This window comes from Dermacentor variabilis, chromosome 5, assembly GCF_050947875.1.
Source record: "Dermacentor variabilis isolate Ectoservices chromosome 5, ASM5094787v1, whole genome shotgun sequence".
Classification (NCBI taxonomy): domain Eukaryota; kingdom Metazoa; phylum Arthropoda; class Arachnida; order Ixodida; family Ixodidae; genus Dermacentor; species Dermacentor variabilis.
In genome coordinates, this window is record NC_134572.1 from 439,748 (window position 1) to 456,492 (window position 16,745).

General features: G+C 46.2%; 1 protein-coding gene across 2 annotated transcripts in view; it reads left to right on the top strand.

The window, feature by feature from the left end:
- The first annotated feature begins 748 nt into the window (after positions 1 to 748).
- Positions 749 to 16,745, top strand: part of LOC142582167 (inactive peptidyl-prolyl cis-trans isomerase FKBP6-like) — a 72,504-nt gene continuing 56,507 nt past the window's right edge. Inside the window, exons 1-2 of one of the 2 annotated variants that reach the window (XM_075691562.1) lie at positions 749 to 947; positions 6,856 to 6,989. In XM_075691562.1, the coding sequence (XP_075547677.1) occupies positions 909 to 947; positions 6,856 to 6,989 (173 nt within the window). In that variant the 5' untranslated portion in view covers positions 749 to 908. The remainder of the gene's footprint in view (positions 948 to 6,855; positions 6,990 to 16,745) is intronic. The other variant, XM_075691561.1, reaches the window with a different exon arrangement.

Consider the following 16,745-nt stretch of genomic DNA (forward strand, 5'->3'; position numbering starts at 1 on the left):
CCATAGCCATTACCCTCGCCCGAGTAAGGGACTATCGAAGACGGAGGAGCGGCTTCTACTCCGTCTCTACACGAACACTCTGATGTGCCCGGCAGCATGCTCAAACATTTTGATCCTACCACAGCTACCACATGTTGTGGGCCTGCCCATGCAACGCAGCTATTGCCCCTCACCCCAACCCCGCTGGGGAGGACTGGGCTCTAGGCGACCCTGCTCGGCTGCTATGACCTGCAGGCCCAAAGGGCCTTGGTCAAGCGCATCCGGGCAGCAGCCGAAGCCACTGGGGTCCCGTACTAGGTATCCCACCTAGTATCTTAAGGGCCGGGACCTTAAGGACCGGCTCATGCATACCTCCATGTGCTTCTCTTCTGAGAGCAACAAAAGTTTTTCACCACCACCACCGCGACGCGCATTTAGCCACCCCAGATCACGATCTCCCGACGGTTACGAAGCGCCTGCCGCTCTCGGCACGGACGGACTCGAGAGTCGAGTCCGGCGTTGGCCGACGCTTGTTTAGGTGGTGATGTGCTGGCGCTTCTTCCATAGTTGGTACCATAGAGTTTCGTAGTTTCGTAGGAAACTCTGTGGTTGGCACGGTCAGCCGTGCTCTCGCTTAGCCACTAAGATGATGATGATAGTGATCTAAAGAAAGGAAGGACGCATGGTAGCCACTAAGCGCACTTCAGCTGCTGCAGCATACTCCAGTGAGAGGAGGAAAGCGGCGACCAATGGCAGCTACGCGATCCTGCTAGCTCCTGCCAGTGCCTCCTCTGTCGTGTACCTCTCATTTTCCTCCTCGCCCGCGAAAAGAACCGACAGACAACGACCGCGAAGGACGAGACTTACGTCCTTATTGCTTCAAAAGAAGCGTTTTTACAGTAGCTGCGAGTGGTGGAGGTGCTTAATCAATGGAACAGTTGACAGAAGACGGCGGGGTGCTGAAGGAGGTGGGTGCCGACGTGCTGTCCTTTTATCGTTACGCGCCGTGCACAACTGTACACGCAGCTCGGTTCGGCTCGGTCGTTGCGTATACGTTCAGGTTGCGTTTCTCGCTGTGATTTCTACATGGTCGATTTAAATGCATGTGGCAAGGAGGATTGATGTCATCTTATTACAACTAAATGAGAATTTGTACTATCATGCAGGGGTAGTTGCAGCTAGGTCGCATTTAAACCTTGTAACTGTGAAAGAAAGCTCCACAAGGATTTACCCGAGAAACGCCGATCGGCGTTCGAGGTTCGACAACCAGCTAGCACATAGTTGCTTCGTTTTTAAACTGCAGCGACTGCCCATGTTGGTTGACGTAGTGATGGTCAATAAGCCATCATAAGGCGGCAAAGTCAAAGCGCGCGTCACCGTACGGTTTCAGCCCCACATAACTTGTCCCCCGTAACTTGAGCGAAATACTAAAAATATGCAAATGCCACGTAGCTGGACAGAACCAAGGGAATGTCGTTTGCCGTAGCTTGGAGATACTCAGATTATTTCTTTTTCATTCCGCCTAATTAGATAATTAGCATTAATTAATTAATCACCTTCTCAAATATTATAATTATATAAAAAGTGTCGATGAGAAAATTGCAGAGCAACATGAAAAACTCCAGATACAGCTTTAAGTTGCTCAATACGTGCTACATAAAAGTTTTTCCGAGTGCGAAAGAAGCAATTGCAAATACACGCAAAATCGCCGCGCCACTTGCCGCTCGAGCACTGCCGCCTTTACATTGGCTCGAGGCACCTCGCGTGTATTCGCGGGCCTCATTCACGCTCGGAAAACTCAGGTGTAAGAATGCGGAGAACACTTTCATGTAGCGCGTATATCTTGCAACAGAAAGCTGTTGTTCATGTTCCACAGGTTTCTCATTGACATTTTTCATCCAATTATATTTTAGAAGTTGATTAATTAATTAGTCTAGTTATCTAATTTGGCGGAATGAAGAACATAATTACAGGGTCTTTTAAGATCCCTCATAACTGGTGAACGGCGAAAGCCTACGCTCTTAAGCAAAGTTACACCCTTTGGGGTGTATCCCTGCCACACAACGGTAATCGTCATCTGCCTTGCTTGCGCTTCCTTTCTTGAAAACGCCGCGCCCGCTACTTTCCTGTGGTAAATGATATGTCATGCTGATAACGCGCATACCGTTCGTTACTGGGAAGTACCGGGCTAGCCGCGTTAAAGAAAGGAAATGCGGACAAGACAGATAACGATTATTGTTGTGTGGCAAAAGGGTGTAATTTTTCTTAAGAGTGTACTTGACTACAATTGGTCATTTCATACCCATTACAAGTCATTAAAAGCCATTTCAGTCATTTTTAGTAATTACTGCTCACTACTAAGCATTTTTAGTCATTTGTAATCAATTGTGATCCTTACAAGCCGTCATTAGACATTTTGGTCATATCATTATATATAGTCATCTTAGTGGTCATCACAAGTCATTTCAGTCATTACTGGTCATCACTAAACATATTAAGTCATCTTTAATGAATTGTGTTGGGTTGCTGAGCACGAGGTCGTGGGATCAAATCCCGGCCACAGTGGCCGCATTTCGATGGGGGTGAAATGCGAAAACACCTGTGTACTTAGATTAAGGTGCACGTTAAAGAACCCCAGGTGGTCGAAATTTCCGGAGTCCTCCACTACGGCGTGCCTCATAATCAGAAAGTGGTTCTGGCACGTAAAACCCCATAATTTTTCTTACATTTAATTTGTTTTTAATGAATTGTAGTCGTTACAAGTTGTCGTTAGACATATTGGTCATTTAGTAGTAATTACAAGTCATTTCAGTCATTATTAGTCATTACTGCTCACTACTAAGCGTCTTTAGTCATGTTTAATCAATCCGCCTCTTTCATTATCTTTCATGTTCCTGTGATGCACTCTGACGCATGCCGCTGGAATCGTTTTGGAAGGGTGCCGGGGATTTCGCCCATGTTGAGTGTACGTCGGTTGTGCGTTTTGTGGATCGCGATTTATTATTCATGGCTTCTCCGGGGCAGCATGTCGTTCACCCATCGACTATACTGGGTGAACAGGCCCAAGTGCACTGTTGTGGTAACAGTGTGGCCGATAAAGGTACGCTGAGTTACGTCTGCCGACGCGGCTGCCTTAGAGTTCATTGTTGCTGATGTCAGCGCTTGCACATCACTTTCTGTATTCCTTTTACTCATTCACTAAACAGATTGCATATTCAAGAAGCCTTTGAGCGCAGCCTTCCATGTCGGATTTGCCAAAGCGGTGCATTTGTTTAGATCTACAGCTACAGATCGCTGTTAGCTTCGGATGTTGTAGAAACGGCACGTCACTTTCTCAAAACATAGCAAAACATACATATCTGCGCATATGAGGCGTATTGTTCCACCTTGAGACGGATCAATATGAGCAGCCGAGCCACTGAAACAACTGCAACTGTCATCTGGACACATGTATGTTACAGGCTGTTAATACTGATTCTTAATGCTTTTGTTTAACTTCATCATACTTACAGTTTGCGAGTACCATAACCTTTTATTAGAGAAAACTGTGCTCGGCATAAGCCCTCACTCATAGGCCATGTAGTTTTCTTGCGAAAACGTGGATGCCATCGCTGACACCATTGGTAACTGAGCGAGTTTATGCTGCTGTACTGAATGCACCGTTTTTTATTTCCCATTTGACGTAGAGGTAAAAAGTGCTTCTCTGGAATTAAGAAATGTGTCAGCATAACAACACACACAGACTCACCATCTGCGCGACTGCGACCGGCAGCGTCAGGGATGGTGACCAAAGTGCAAGATATTTTATTGTCGCCGCTTGCCGCTTATTGTGTGCGTGCCGTGTGAAGTGAAGAGTAGTTGTTAAATCCCACAAATGAACTATGAGAGTGGTTTCTTCATCCTGACTGCTTATTTTTTAAGTTCAGGTCCATTGGTAGCGAGTGCACGAACTCGACGGGGTGAGGCCTAACTTAACCTTCGCTAAACAGGATCAACTTTGGCTCAAACTTCATGTGCAAGGCTTGAGAGGACTGAAGCTCGTGCATTTCAACTTCGAAGGCATGTCGACGCATTTTGAGGGCGAATAATTATATATACAAGGGAATGAGCGCTGCAGCTATCGCATTGTCGGTTCGACGGCTGATTGCGTAGGGTTCTGCAGTCAAGCTATCATATGGTCGGCATGCTGATTTTGTCAGTGCCGTTGACAAGAAAGCCCGTCGCGCTGTATGGCAACTTGCACCCGTCTGTTGCGTCGTTGTTGGCCTGTTATGATCAGATGGTCTCAGTGACACTATGCCTGGCTAGTCATTCGCCTGTTGCTAGGCGACGGAAGTAAGCTGCAAAGTTTAATTTAATTTATTGCAGATATTTTTACTTTTGCCAGGAAATAATGAAAAAAATAAAACAATTTCTGTTAATCTCATTTCACATTCTTTTTTTTTTTTTTGATGCTCGCGGCAGCAAATGGTTGTTGTTAGTATTATAGCGTGACATATTACCTGTTGCCGCTTTTTGCCGAGTGTCTCCTCTTGTTATATTTCTTTCTGTATGGTGACACAGTGCTGAATAGTCATCCAATCGTCGCAGTCAGCGTCTTGTCGGTCTTGTATCGACCGAGTGTTACCAGGCCTTAAACGAGTATGTGCAGTCAGGCATGCGCTGCCATCACCAGCAAGAGTGTGCTGATGCTGCAAGAAAGCTGTGTCAGCAACATGTTTATGAAGTGTCGCCCAAGTGTAATGCAGGGATTTATCGATAAATTTGACAGCCGTCAATGCAGGACGGCAACTACGTGCTTCAGGGTGCAGTCTGGACGAAGCCCTTGCCCTTTTCTGTTTTAAAGTGGAGTTGCAGTCTTACGCTACGCATGTTTTCTGCACCGCGCCGACGTCGAGCTACCAGTAGAGTTTCAACGCGGTACACAGCACAAGTGTTCGCTGCAGTGAGCGTCCGTGTGTTTCTATTTCTTTTTCCGGGGTACCTTCTCTCGAGATCTGGCCGCTAGGGCAGGTATCAGGAGGGCAGATATCTTCATTCTTATGCCTTATGGCATAAGAATGAAGATACGCATCTTATGGTAGAGGCATGGCATATCTATAATGGTGGAAGTGCATGCGAGAGTCAGCCTTCGATTACTTTACATAAGGAAGAGATTAAGTGCCTTAACAGTTCTCTCACGTAGACCGGCACATGTACTCGACTGACACGTGGTGATACCATTCCTGAGCTTGCGCAGATGAGTTTTTTGTCTTTTTTCTTTTTCCGTCTCAGTGCTCCCTTCAGTTGATAGTCGGCGTTCGTGTTGTCCACTTCTCTACTCTTGCGTCCTGTCTGCATGCCTCACCTCTTTTCTGCATAATGAATCCTTGCCAACTAGCTCAGCTTTCTGTCGTTCGAAGAAGTAACAAAATTGAACTTTGACCATGCGACAATTCGCTGCTTGCAACGATGTCTTTCCTTTTTTCTCTTGTGGGGGGGGGGGGCACCAAAATGAAAGAAACCTGAAGGAAAGCATGTTGGTCACAATCGAATGCCTACTTTGGGCACATAATGTGATTACCGAAGGAATAAAGAAGAAAACGTCAGACACTTGGTCCACAGAGAACCATATGCATACTACTTGGTATCCTACACCGGCAAGACTAGACTTTCCGGAGAAGTTGCACTCAAGAAAGCACGTTGCAATCCGTCCGTCACAGTGATGGCAGTGAGCGACCATTATTTCTTTTTCTCGTCTGCTAGCCGGAGAGCATGTAAAACTTTGCCAGGCAAAAATCCACTCGGCCAGACAAAAACGAACGTGCACCAAAGTGGCCACGCTGTAGTTGGGGCAACACTAGAAAAAGGTAAGTGCTCTGGCTGGCTCTGGCAGCCCGTGGGTACCGAGAACAAGAAAATTAAGGAAGCTCAATGTGTCCTCGTGAATAAAAGTCAAACTACAAAAAAAAAAAAAAGGAAGAACGTAGGTACCTTTGCTGGCTTTAATGTCTTGACATGGATGCTTTGGCGCACGTGAAAAAAATGTTGATATTCTTTTCTGTGACATGACGGCACAACTGAACCACCACAATGCTTCATCTAATCGGACCTCACTGCATGCTTTGTCAAGTTGTCTGACAGTGTGTTGATTTGGCTTGTTTCGTTGTATGGGCGTTTGTACAACTTTAGAAAACTCAATGCACCTTCGGCGTGAAACGTTTATAACAACATTAAACCCCCGAATGTTCCAGAAATTAAAATCTAAAGCACAAGTCAATGCACCTTTTACATCAAAAGTTTATGGGAACTTTATACCCATTAAGTTTCAGAATTGAAATCCTCGCGCTCCGTAGATTCCATGGCCTCTGCGAGACACCGTGACGAGCCCGCTTGCCATCAAAACGCCCTTGAAACTTTGTGCTTTGATGGGGCTTCTTGCATTATGCGACTCCAGGCACATGGGCATTGCCACAAAATCCAGCCCAAGTTTGCAATGTTCGAGCTGAAATGTCTATGTCTTTTCGAGCACGAAAAAGACATTCTAGATAAAATCCAGAATGATTTCCAGCACTGGGGGTTGTTTTGGTCTGCGGTGCATGGCAGCACGAAAAAATTTCGGGAGGGTGGGGGCTGAAGCCCCGTAAGCTGTCCCGCTGGCTACGCCCCTGCATCTTGCCTAATCCTCAGATCATGCCTCTTCCTTACTGCAACATTACCCTACCAACACAATGTTTTCCTCTTTGCAATTGTTTCTTTTCAGTTTTGCTTTTCTTTTTCAATTTTTGGTGTTGTGTTCATTTGTTCTGACACTTTCACATGGAATGAAGCCCTCCCATATGTAATGCCTCCGGGCCTTTAAGGCAGAAATAAATGAAATGCAATACTTTTGTGCAGGTGGTTCAACCTGGTGTGGGCCCATTGATCCCTGAAAATTGCACCGTCATCTTCCACTACAATGCCTATGTAAGTGACAATGAGAGTGAGCCCTTCGACTCTACCTGGCTGCGGAACCAGCCTCACAGATGCAGGTCAGTACGCCTGCTGCACATCATAATTCCACATAGAATCTCCTTAATCATAAAACACTAGCTTACTCATTTGTGTATGTCACATCTGGCCAACCACTGCCTATAGACAGCAAAACTCGTGCATTGGTGGCTACTTATCATGCACTTAAAAGGCATTAATTTTTACCCTGCATTGGCTTTGTGTCCCAGCGGTAAATGATGCCCACTATTCATAGTGACTGTAGTACTGATGCCTGTATTTTACTTGCTAGCTGGGAACTAACTAGGAGCTTTTAGCTTGTGCTATTTCAGTACTTCACAATCATCTTGCATTAATTAGTCACTATAAAATCCTTTTTCTATTGAGTGGAAACGTTTCGAGTTGGTGCATTGATTGTGGAAGTGTTTTTGTCACTGTCAGTTTTCAAGCTTGGTCCCAAAGAACGATGTTATTAAATAAGCCCAGCAATAATTCCAATACAAAAGCTAATAGCCCATCAGGGTTATTGATGCCAATAAGCTACTAGTTTAGCATACATATTATTAGTCTACTTTTCTTCTGTGCACAAGTTATTTCAGGACGTAATGACAAGTTTAGGACTAGCAGCAATAGTTCAGGCAAGATTAAATATGTTCATTCCAAATATATTACAGTGATTCTTTTGCTGCTTTTTTAGTAGACTGTTAAATAAAACGATCTTTAGCCTCAATTATTGACTGAATTCAGCTTTTATAATAGCTGCATGCCCACATCAAATAATGCATGTTGATGTTGGGCAGCGCTTCCGCAATCACAGCCTTCTTTGAGTTTTTATCATTGTGTGGCTGCTTATTAGTCTCCTTTTCAGTGATACCTGGCACACATAGTAGCACACATTTAGATATTCGGAATTCGGAACTAGGAAGCTTATGTACATAAAGGGTGATGTGACCGCGGAAGTTCGCAACCAGACATCCTTGGATTGTGAGGCACTGTTGGAGAAAGCAAACCCATTACTTAGGAGTGGCGCCTAATGAAATCGTGCATAGGAAGCTTTAATATTGACTCTGGCACTTGAAGCCGCTTCGAAATGCCTGTAATCAATCCTTCAGGGTTCTCACTCATCACGACCTCCACCTGCTGGAGAAACTCAATAGCCTGTATGGCTATTGAATCTCACCAGTGGTAGGGCCTATTTGTCTTTTTCACAGATTATATTGACCTAAAGCTCTTGTCTCACATCAAAAACAAAGGACTTTGTGACATTCAAGAAAGTCGCAATCTCCAAGTCGCCGTGGTCAGTGTGTAAGGAGGCTACTGGAATGCACGGCTTCATCTCCAGCATCAGACTGAAAGTACATACCCTGGAATAAATGTGCTAGATAGATGACAGAGGAGTTGGTGTGGACCATGGAGGAAAGAAAGCGTAGAAGAGGCCCTGGCTAACACGGGTCAGTTGAAGAGAGTGTGGCGGAAGTCACGGGGTGTTTTTCGCAAAGGGGCACTGAAACTGGTGTGCCAAACATCAACGTTGCCATAACAATAGCGCACCTGAAGCTGTTGCTGCCGCTCTCAGCCTCTGAAAAGTGAGATAAGGTTTTCCGGCTTGTGTCTTTCTCTCAGCACACTCTGTTCGTGAGCCAAGCTGACTTTGGAGTGTGGTGTGTAAGCTTGAACGTTGTGTTTTGGGCCTGTGAGTGCGAGTGTCAGCTAGCAACACACACACTCAAGTAAGCACAGTGCGGGTCTTCGTCATCATCTTCAATGTGCTGCGGAAAAAAATGGGGTTGCGTCTGCTTCACTAAAATTGTTGCAGAACTTTCGTAGGTTTTTTTCTGATGCGCTTCAGCAGCAGACACTTCGGACAGCTCATGCCAATGCAAGTTCAAAGCTCATACCTACCTGCTCCAGCGAGCTGATTGGAGGTGCAAAGAGAGATGGCACACCAACATGGCTGCACTTCCGGCTTCAAAAACGTGATGTCAGGGCCTCTCCTATTTTGTTTCTTTCCTTCATGGTGTGGACGGAGTAAAGCACCTAGGCAGATGGAACACAATGTTTATGTTTATAGGAATTCGAAGTTGTGTCCTCAGAGACCCTCCGCACCCAGTAAGTGCTGTGGGCATGTCCAACAGGTAGTGCACATATGAATTGTAGCTGAAGGGCGATGAAAAAAAAGCAGTGTTTGGATGACCATGTTGTTATACACTTACAATCTTCTACCCTAGTAAAAATTCCAATAGAAATACTGGTAGCCTCTAAGTTTAATGACAACTAAGAGCTTACTAACAAGTCATAAGGAGAACCTAAGTTGCTACAGGGAGAACCAATAGTCCATTTGCTTGTTGAAAGTCAATAGCCCCCAGTCAAAGAAAACACCGATATTTCTAATTCGTCATCTTAACACAACTGGACACACTGATCCCAAATGGTCCAACAGATGTTTGACACCCAATCTGAGATGCTTGTATACTCATATGCATGAACACATTATGGCAATTTGCTTCAGCGACTTACCCACCATTTCCCTATGTGCACTCTCTCTCACATGCTATATATGGAAGTTAAATTTTGGTCACCAAGTACTGCCAGTGGTGCAAGACAAATAAGTTTTATGGCAGATTTTCAACTTTAAGGAGCCCTGAACCACCCCCTCGGGTTTGGTGAAATAACACAGCCTGCAGGTAGCATACGCTGCTGTGAACATCTCAGCCAAGTTTCGCTGTCGTATGCGGTGCGTGGAGATCGCAAGCAGATCGCAGTCGCTTTTCTCTCAAACGCTCTCTTTTAAGGAAGAAGAAGAAGTGATCATAGCGAGCAGCTTCAGCTTCGAGCTCTCTGCATTTTCTATTTTATTTTCTGTGATCTCTGCAATCAGTGACAAGAAAACTGGGGGACGTCGTCCTCTGCAATGGGGGACCCAAACCCCGCCCAGCAGTTTTGTCCTGAACGGCCAGTTCATTATGCCGGTGACGTGAGTGACCGCTTCGACCCCAGCATGGTCCCGATTGAGTCATCTGATGGCTCCTCTACTGATGAGATGGGCTCGGACAGCGATTTTACCGTGGTGTCAAGCCGACGCCTGAAGAGAAAGATACGAAGAACATCACCGACCAGTCGCCAGGCGACGAAAAAGGCAAGTGGCAAGCAATCATACACTATTGCATATGTACCAACAACGACAACAGACAACCTCAACTCACTGAACAGGCAGAGCCTGTCGGAATATTTTGAACGAACTGCCCATGGTCACGTAGAAGAAATACGTATAAACGCTCGAAAGAACATCCTCTCGGTGGAAGTCAATACACCGACCATACTGGAGACACTGAAAAACATCACTCAGTTGGGAAGCATCCCTGTTCGCGCATTCCCCACATACGGCAAGGAAGCGACGACAGGCGTCATCTACGATGTGGACATTGACATTACAGACACTGACCTGGCCAAACTACTATCATCGTCAGCTCCTGTGCTCAGCTTTCACCGTTTTGGACGTTCCCGATGTGTGAAATTAGTGTTCCAATCGGAAACTTTGCCAACACACGTCAAGGTTGGATATGTGAGGCATCCGGTACGTCCTTACGTGCCGAGGCTTTTACAGTGTCACAGGTGCATGAAACTTGGGCATGTCAGCGCAGTTTGCAAGGGTGCAATAACATGCAAACGATGTGGTGGACCTCACGGAGACAGCAATTGCAACGTTGCTGCGAAATGTCCAAATTGTTCTGGTGCTCATGACGCAACGTCAAAAGAGTGCCCAAAGATCAGGAAGGAAATGGGTATTCTGAAGAAGATGGGTAGAGATCGTTCCACGCACAGGGAAGCGGCAAGGGCTATCCGCCACCGCAGACGTCGTTCACGAAACCGACATCAACGGGATCGCAGCCCTCCTCGCGTTGGAGGGACGACAGCTCAAGTGCAACATCCACCCCCTCTTCGTCTCAGGAATGAAGAAGCACGTGCCTCAAAGCCTTTGTATGCCGCGAAAGTGCAAGGCGACCCATCATCGGCACTAGCCACATCGGAGACTCAGTGGCCCTCGTTACCGTCAAGGTCTGTGGGAACGCCCTTATGCACCGCTCCTACACGTACTGAAGAAAACGAAAAGATGGATGACATTGACGTCACGAGTATGGTGAAAAATTTGATGGGCTCCATGCGCAGGATTCTTTCCGGCCTAAATACCCCGGCTGCCAAGGCTGCCGTGCAGCTACTTGAAGTCTTGGAACCACTGCTAGTGGTTCTTCACTAAGCAAGTATGGCGATAATGTTTGAAGAACGGATGCGTCAATCGTTTGTTATGCAATGGAATGCTCGCGGTCTGCGTGGTCGTTTGTCGGATTTCCGACAGCGGATATTTAAATACCAATTTCCAGTTATTGTTATCTGTGAACCTAATATGGATTCTTCTTTCCGTATTTCTGGTTATGTCCAGATGTGGTCTCGTAACGACCAAACCTCGAGCAAAGTATTAGTTTGTATACGTCACGACCTGGTGTATTTCAGACATGACGTCCCATCGCATACTACTAATGATTACGTATGCCTCACCATAAAATACAGATGTCGCACAGTTACAGTGATTGGAGGATATATCCACCCAAGAGCGAGGATCGATTGCTCGCACCTGATGTCTCTGCTGCAAGCATCGCAAGGCCCTCATATTGTGATTGGTGACTTTAACGCGCACCATCCCCTGTGGGGTAGCACTTCGATGAATCCTCGTGGCAAATATTTGGCGGACTTTATGTGTAGTCGGGGACTAAATGTGCTCAATGACGGGTCTCCTACATTTATTCGTGGCACGTCCTACAGCAGTTGTCTTGACCTAACGTTTGTATCAAGGAGCCTTCTGTCTTCAGCATCCTGGTCGACGGATCTAGAGACTCATGGTAGCGACCACCTCCCCACTTACGTTCACTTTAGCTGGTTTCGCCGTTCAGCCTCACGTTGCATTCGTCAAACAGACTGGATTGCATTTAAGACCTCCGTCGACACCGCCTGTCAGAGTATGACATCTCCATCCGAAATAGAGGACATCATTGCCTCTACCCTGCGGGACAAAACTAGAGAAGTCAGCATACCGAGGCACAGGTCATCGGTCGACATACAATATGAGGCCCTTCGTGCGATCCGTCGCCGCGCAGAACGGCGATACAGAAGAACAAAGTCACCGTCCGATCTTTCGAGCAGTCGCCGAGCTCAACGACATGTTCTTCGACATCTGGAGAAGCTTGACAGACAGCGTTGGAGGGCTTTCTGTGGATCCCTAGATCCAAGACAGCCTCTATCTAAGATATGGCGGGTCATACGAAGTCTCCAGGCAACTCCACAACAAAGACACCCATTCCATGCGGTGGCTCTACATCAACGCCGGACCGAATTGGAGGTAGCAGAGGACTACTGTAAACTGATTGTGGACGCATCTAATGCAGTGACTTCATCCCTTGTCACCATCGCACCCCCGTCACCTGATGAGCGGCTCGAAGTACCGTTTACGATGCAAGAGCTTGACGCTGCGCTTTCAGTTTCTCGACGCTCCTCGGCACCAGGACCAGACGGAATCACGTACGCTGCACTCTGCCATCTTGGCACCGAATCACGACGTCTTCTCCTATCTTTTTATAATACGACGTGGGAGAAAGGAAATGTTCCAGATGGTTGGAAATGCAGTCGCGTTGTAGCGCTGCTTAAACCGGGAAAGTGCCCCAACGAGCTTTCCTCCTACAGACCGATCGCCTTAGCCAGTTGCGTCGGCAAAGTAATGGAAAGAATGGTTTTGTCAAGACTGGAATGGTTTCTAGAGAGAAATAATTGCTTTCCTGATTTTATGCACGGATTTAGAAGAGGCCGTTCTTCGATTGACGGAGTTATCGACTTGGTCTCCACTGTTGAACAGGAAAGAAGTCGACGTCGGTTAGTTGGAGCTGTCTTTCTGGATATTAAGGGTGCATACGACAATGTACTACATTATGCAATCCTTGATGCACTGGAAGATTTAGACATCGGTGGCCGACTATATACATGGATTGTTAGCTACCTCAGTGGCCGCACGGTGTATATGTCGACAAGTGATGGCGACACCGGACAGTACCATATACATCGAGGTGTTCCACAAGGGGGAGTTCTCAGTCCAACTCTTTTCAATGTTGCATTGATTGGCCTTGCATCCGAACTTCCTAGCACGGTAAAGATTAGCACATATGCCGACGACATATGCATATGGGCATCTGGAGCCACCCGTCCCCAAATGCGTGCTAGGCTTCAACGTGCAGTGACAATCACAGCTAAGTATCTTCGGCGTCAAGGCCTCCGACTCTCAACTGAAAAATGTTCTGTGATTACGTTCACGCGAAAACGAATGACCAGGTATCCGATCATTGTTGACGGCGTAGCGATACCTACGGTTACACACCACAGATTCCTTGGCTTAGTCATAGACCGGGGATTATCTTGGTCAAGACACGTCGCCGCACTGAAGTCAAAGCTGAAGACTTTTGTTCACGTCCTTCGCGTCGTGGCAGCAACAAGATGGGGCCCCTCGGAGTCGTCATTACTCCAATTGTACCGAGCCCTATTCGTAGGGTATATACGGTACAGCATGCCGGCGCTCTCAAGCATGGGACTTAGTTGTGTGCGCGCGCTCGAGAGCATTCAAGCTCAGGCGTTGCGCACATGTTTGGGCCTCCCACGATGCACGTCAACCAATGGAACAATAGCGGAAGCTCGTGCTTGTCCTATTCGGGTGTACTTGCTCTGCGAGCCTCTTCGAATGTACCTCCGCGTGTTGACCCGACACAGGCACCATCCTCTGTCATCGCTCCCTACCACACACCCAGGTTCCAGCTTTTCAATGACTATATCGCGGCATCAGAGTGTTTTGCCGTCGAGATTCTCTCCCGCCTGTATTCCGAGAACACCCCCGTGGGTTCTGCCTAAACCTGTCGTTACATTGCAGATCCCTGGAATTACTAAAAAGTCTTTCATTGCATCTATTGGCCTCAGGCAACTCACCTTGTTGCACATTTCTACAGAGTACGGAGATACTGTACATGTGTATACCGATGGCTCTGTCACACCATATGCCTCCACTGCAGCCTTCGTCATTCCACATATGATCATCGCTCGCCGGTTTAAACTAGACCATAGCTCAACATCAACTGCCGCAGAACTTGTTGCTATCCGGGAAGCACTTCGATTTCTCTCCGAGGAGCGTCCTCACGCATGGACGATATTCTGCGATTGCAAGCCAGCTCTGCAAACGATTGACTGTGTCCTCAGACGGGGCCCGTATCATTCTATGGCTATAGAAATTACAGAGTATCTCGACCACGCAACTAGAAATGGCCACAATGTCACCTTTCAGTGGATACCGTCACACTGTGGCGTGATAGGGAACGAACAGGCAGACGCTGAAGCAAAAACTGCTTTAGATAATGCTTGTGAAGTGCGCATTCCGTTCTCACGAACAGACACAAACGCCCTACTTCGTCGCGTAAACCACAACTCTACGTTGGAACACTGGGCCCAACCTGATCGACGACACAAGCGATTACACAAATGGGACCAAGAAATGCGATTTCGTATGCCTCAAAAGTTCAATAGAAACCACACGAGCATGGTGCACCGGATTTGCCTTGGTGTCGCATTCACCAACCGTTATAGAAATATGATAGGTGCCAGTGATACTAGCCCAAACTGTGAATGCTGTGAGGTGCCAGAAACACTTGAACATATATTTTGCTTGTGTCCCGCGTACGCGCAAGAACGACAGCAACTTGTCTCTTCCATAGCAAACATCCATGAGAGACCGCTATCGGACGAGTTTCTTTTAGGTCCTTGGCCTAATGCAACCAGCGCAGCCCTGGTCACAAGAGCCGCTGTAGCTTTTCTCCAAGCCACTGGGCTGGACGCACGCCTTTAGAGATACCACAACTCTGTGAATTTGTATATACGCATCTCTTCCTTATACCATCATCATTCATCAGCCCTTTCCCTCCCCGTCCCTTTTCCCCAGAGTAGAGTAGCAGGCCAGAGCAAGTTATAGCTCAGGCCGACCTCTCTGCCTTTCTGTAAATAAATTTCTCTCTCTCTCTCTCTCTCTTTTAAACAGAAGGCACTGTCCTCAGTCTCTCCTATATGCTTTATTTCATCATCAGACACTTTATTTCGTCATTCCTTTAGACGGCTGCTATTGGCCGATAGCTGACATGAAGCTGCAATCGACTACATGGGTAGATACAGTGGCCGGCACAGGGTGCCACCATGAGCCCACTGGCTAAGCGCACTGCAGCTCGCTGAGGACAACCGCGTTTGGCTTGTGTTTAGCGCATTGTAGGCACCAAAGACAGAAATTGTGGCATCTAGTTAACATCCAAAATGAAATTTGAACTGCTCGCCACAGTGACCTCTAGAAGGAGAAGCGTTGTGGGCATGCCCCACCACACCGTAATCTTCGCAATGCAAGGCATTGAAGAAGGAACGGGAGCACAGCAGAAGCCGTGTTTGATTGCAAATAACTCCACTTCTGCTCAAAGCATTGAAGTACGTCTTGCGCAAGGTATTTCTAACATAGCCTATTTAATTCACTTCAAATGCCTTTCTCCACTTCGATAAAAAGAGGTTCAAGGCCCCTTTAATAAAAACCTAAATGCTGCCCTTTGCTGATCATGCCAAACTACAAAGATCTCTTATGACCACTTCCTTCTTTCCTGTGCAATCGTTTATTGGAATGCGCTCCCTGACAACTTCGTTACCTGTACTGACCAAAAAAAAATTCGTGAATACCTAACAAATCACTTTGAATAACTTTCTGTTCCCAGTGTACATTGTTCATGAACCCATCATAAACCACTCGGAATAGTCTATTCTTGTCAACCCTTCCACCTAGTTTTTTTTCTTGCGAATGTATTGCGGTGTTATCTCTTTAAATTCGAAATTTTTCTTTGATTGTTTAAAGTCATGCAAAATCAGCAATGTTTCTTTTCTTGGTTGTTTTGTACGTAACCACTCTTACATGTGTTTGTATTGTCCCCCCCCTTGTGTAATGCCTTCGGGCCTTCAAGGTGATAATAAATGAAATGAAATGGAAGACTCATATTATAATTCTGCTGTTATTATTTATGTGTTTTATAATGAACTATTTTGTTGTTTCATGGCATTAATTATCCAGTGGATTCCATTTGGGACCTACTGAAATTAGCTGACATATCGAGATTTATCAAAAGTGATTAGCATCGATAGTCGAGCCCAGGTATAACACCTTCGTTGTACTAAATGTGTTCCATATATCAGAAGTTTGTTATAGCTGAACTGTCGCTCCGTACTGCTGTTTAAGATTCATCTAAGATTTGGGCTGGTCCTATTAGACAGGTCAAGGTTTATGCTGTGCTGCAACAATATTAATTATGAGATTCTGCTGTCATACGGATTGTGTTACATCGGCCAAACGGGTCAATGTTTCATAAGAGGTTGTAAGAGCATTCTTTTAGAATTCAGATTGAAGAATGCAGGTCAGGCACCCTTGGCATCGCATTGCTCAGTGTTTGGTTGCACGCCTGTATATTATTCTACTTGTGTGCTTTGGAGGAACGAAGACGAAAAAGCCTGCCTCATAGCAGATGTATACCGAATCTAAAATATGCGACAAGCACATAAGTGAGGTGTTGATAGTACATAAGTACATAAGTGAGTGCTACACTGCAAATAAATACACTTCCTGGATACATATAAGGATTGAACTTGCAATCGTGTCTCTGGGGTGTCTTTATCATATTTCGAGTATTTTTTTTTTG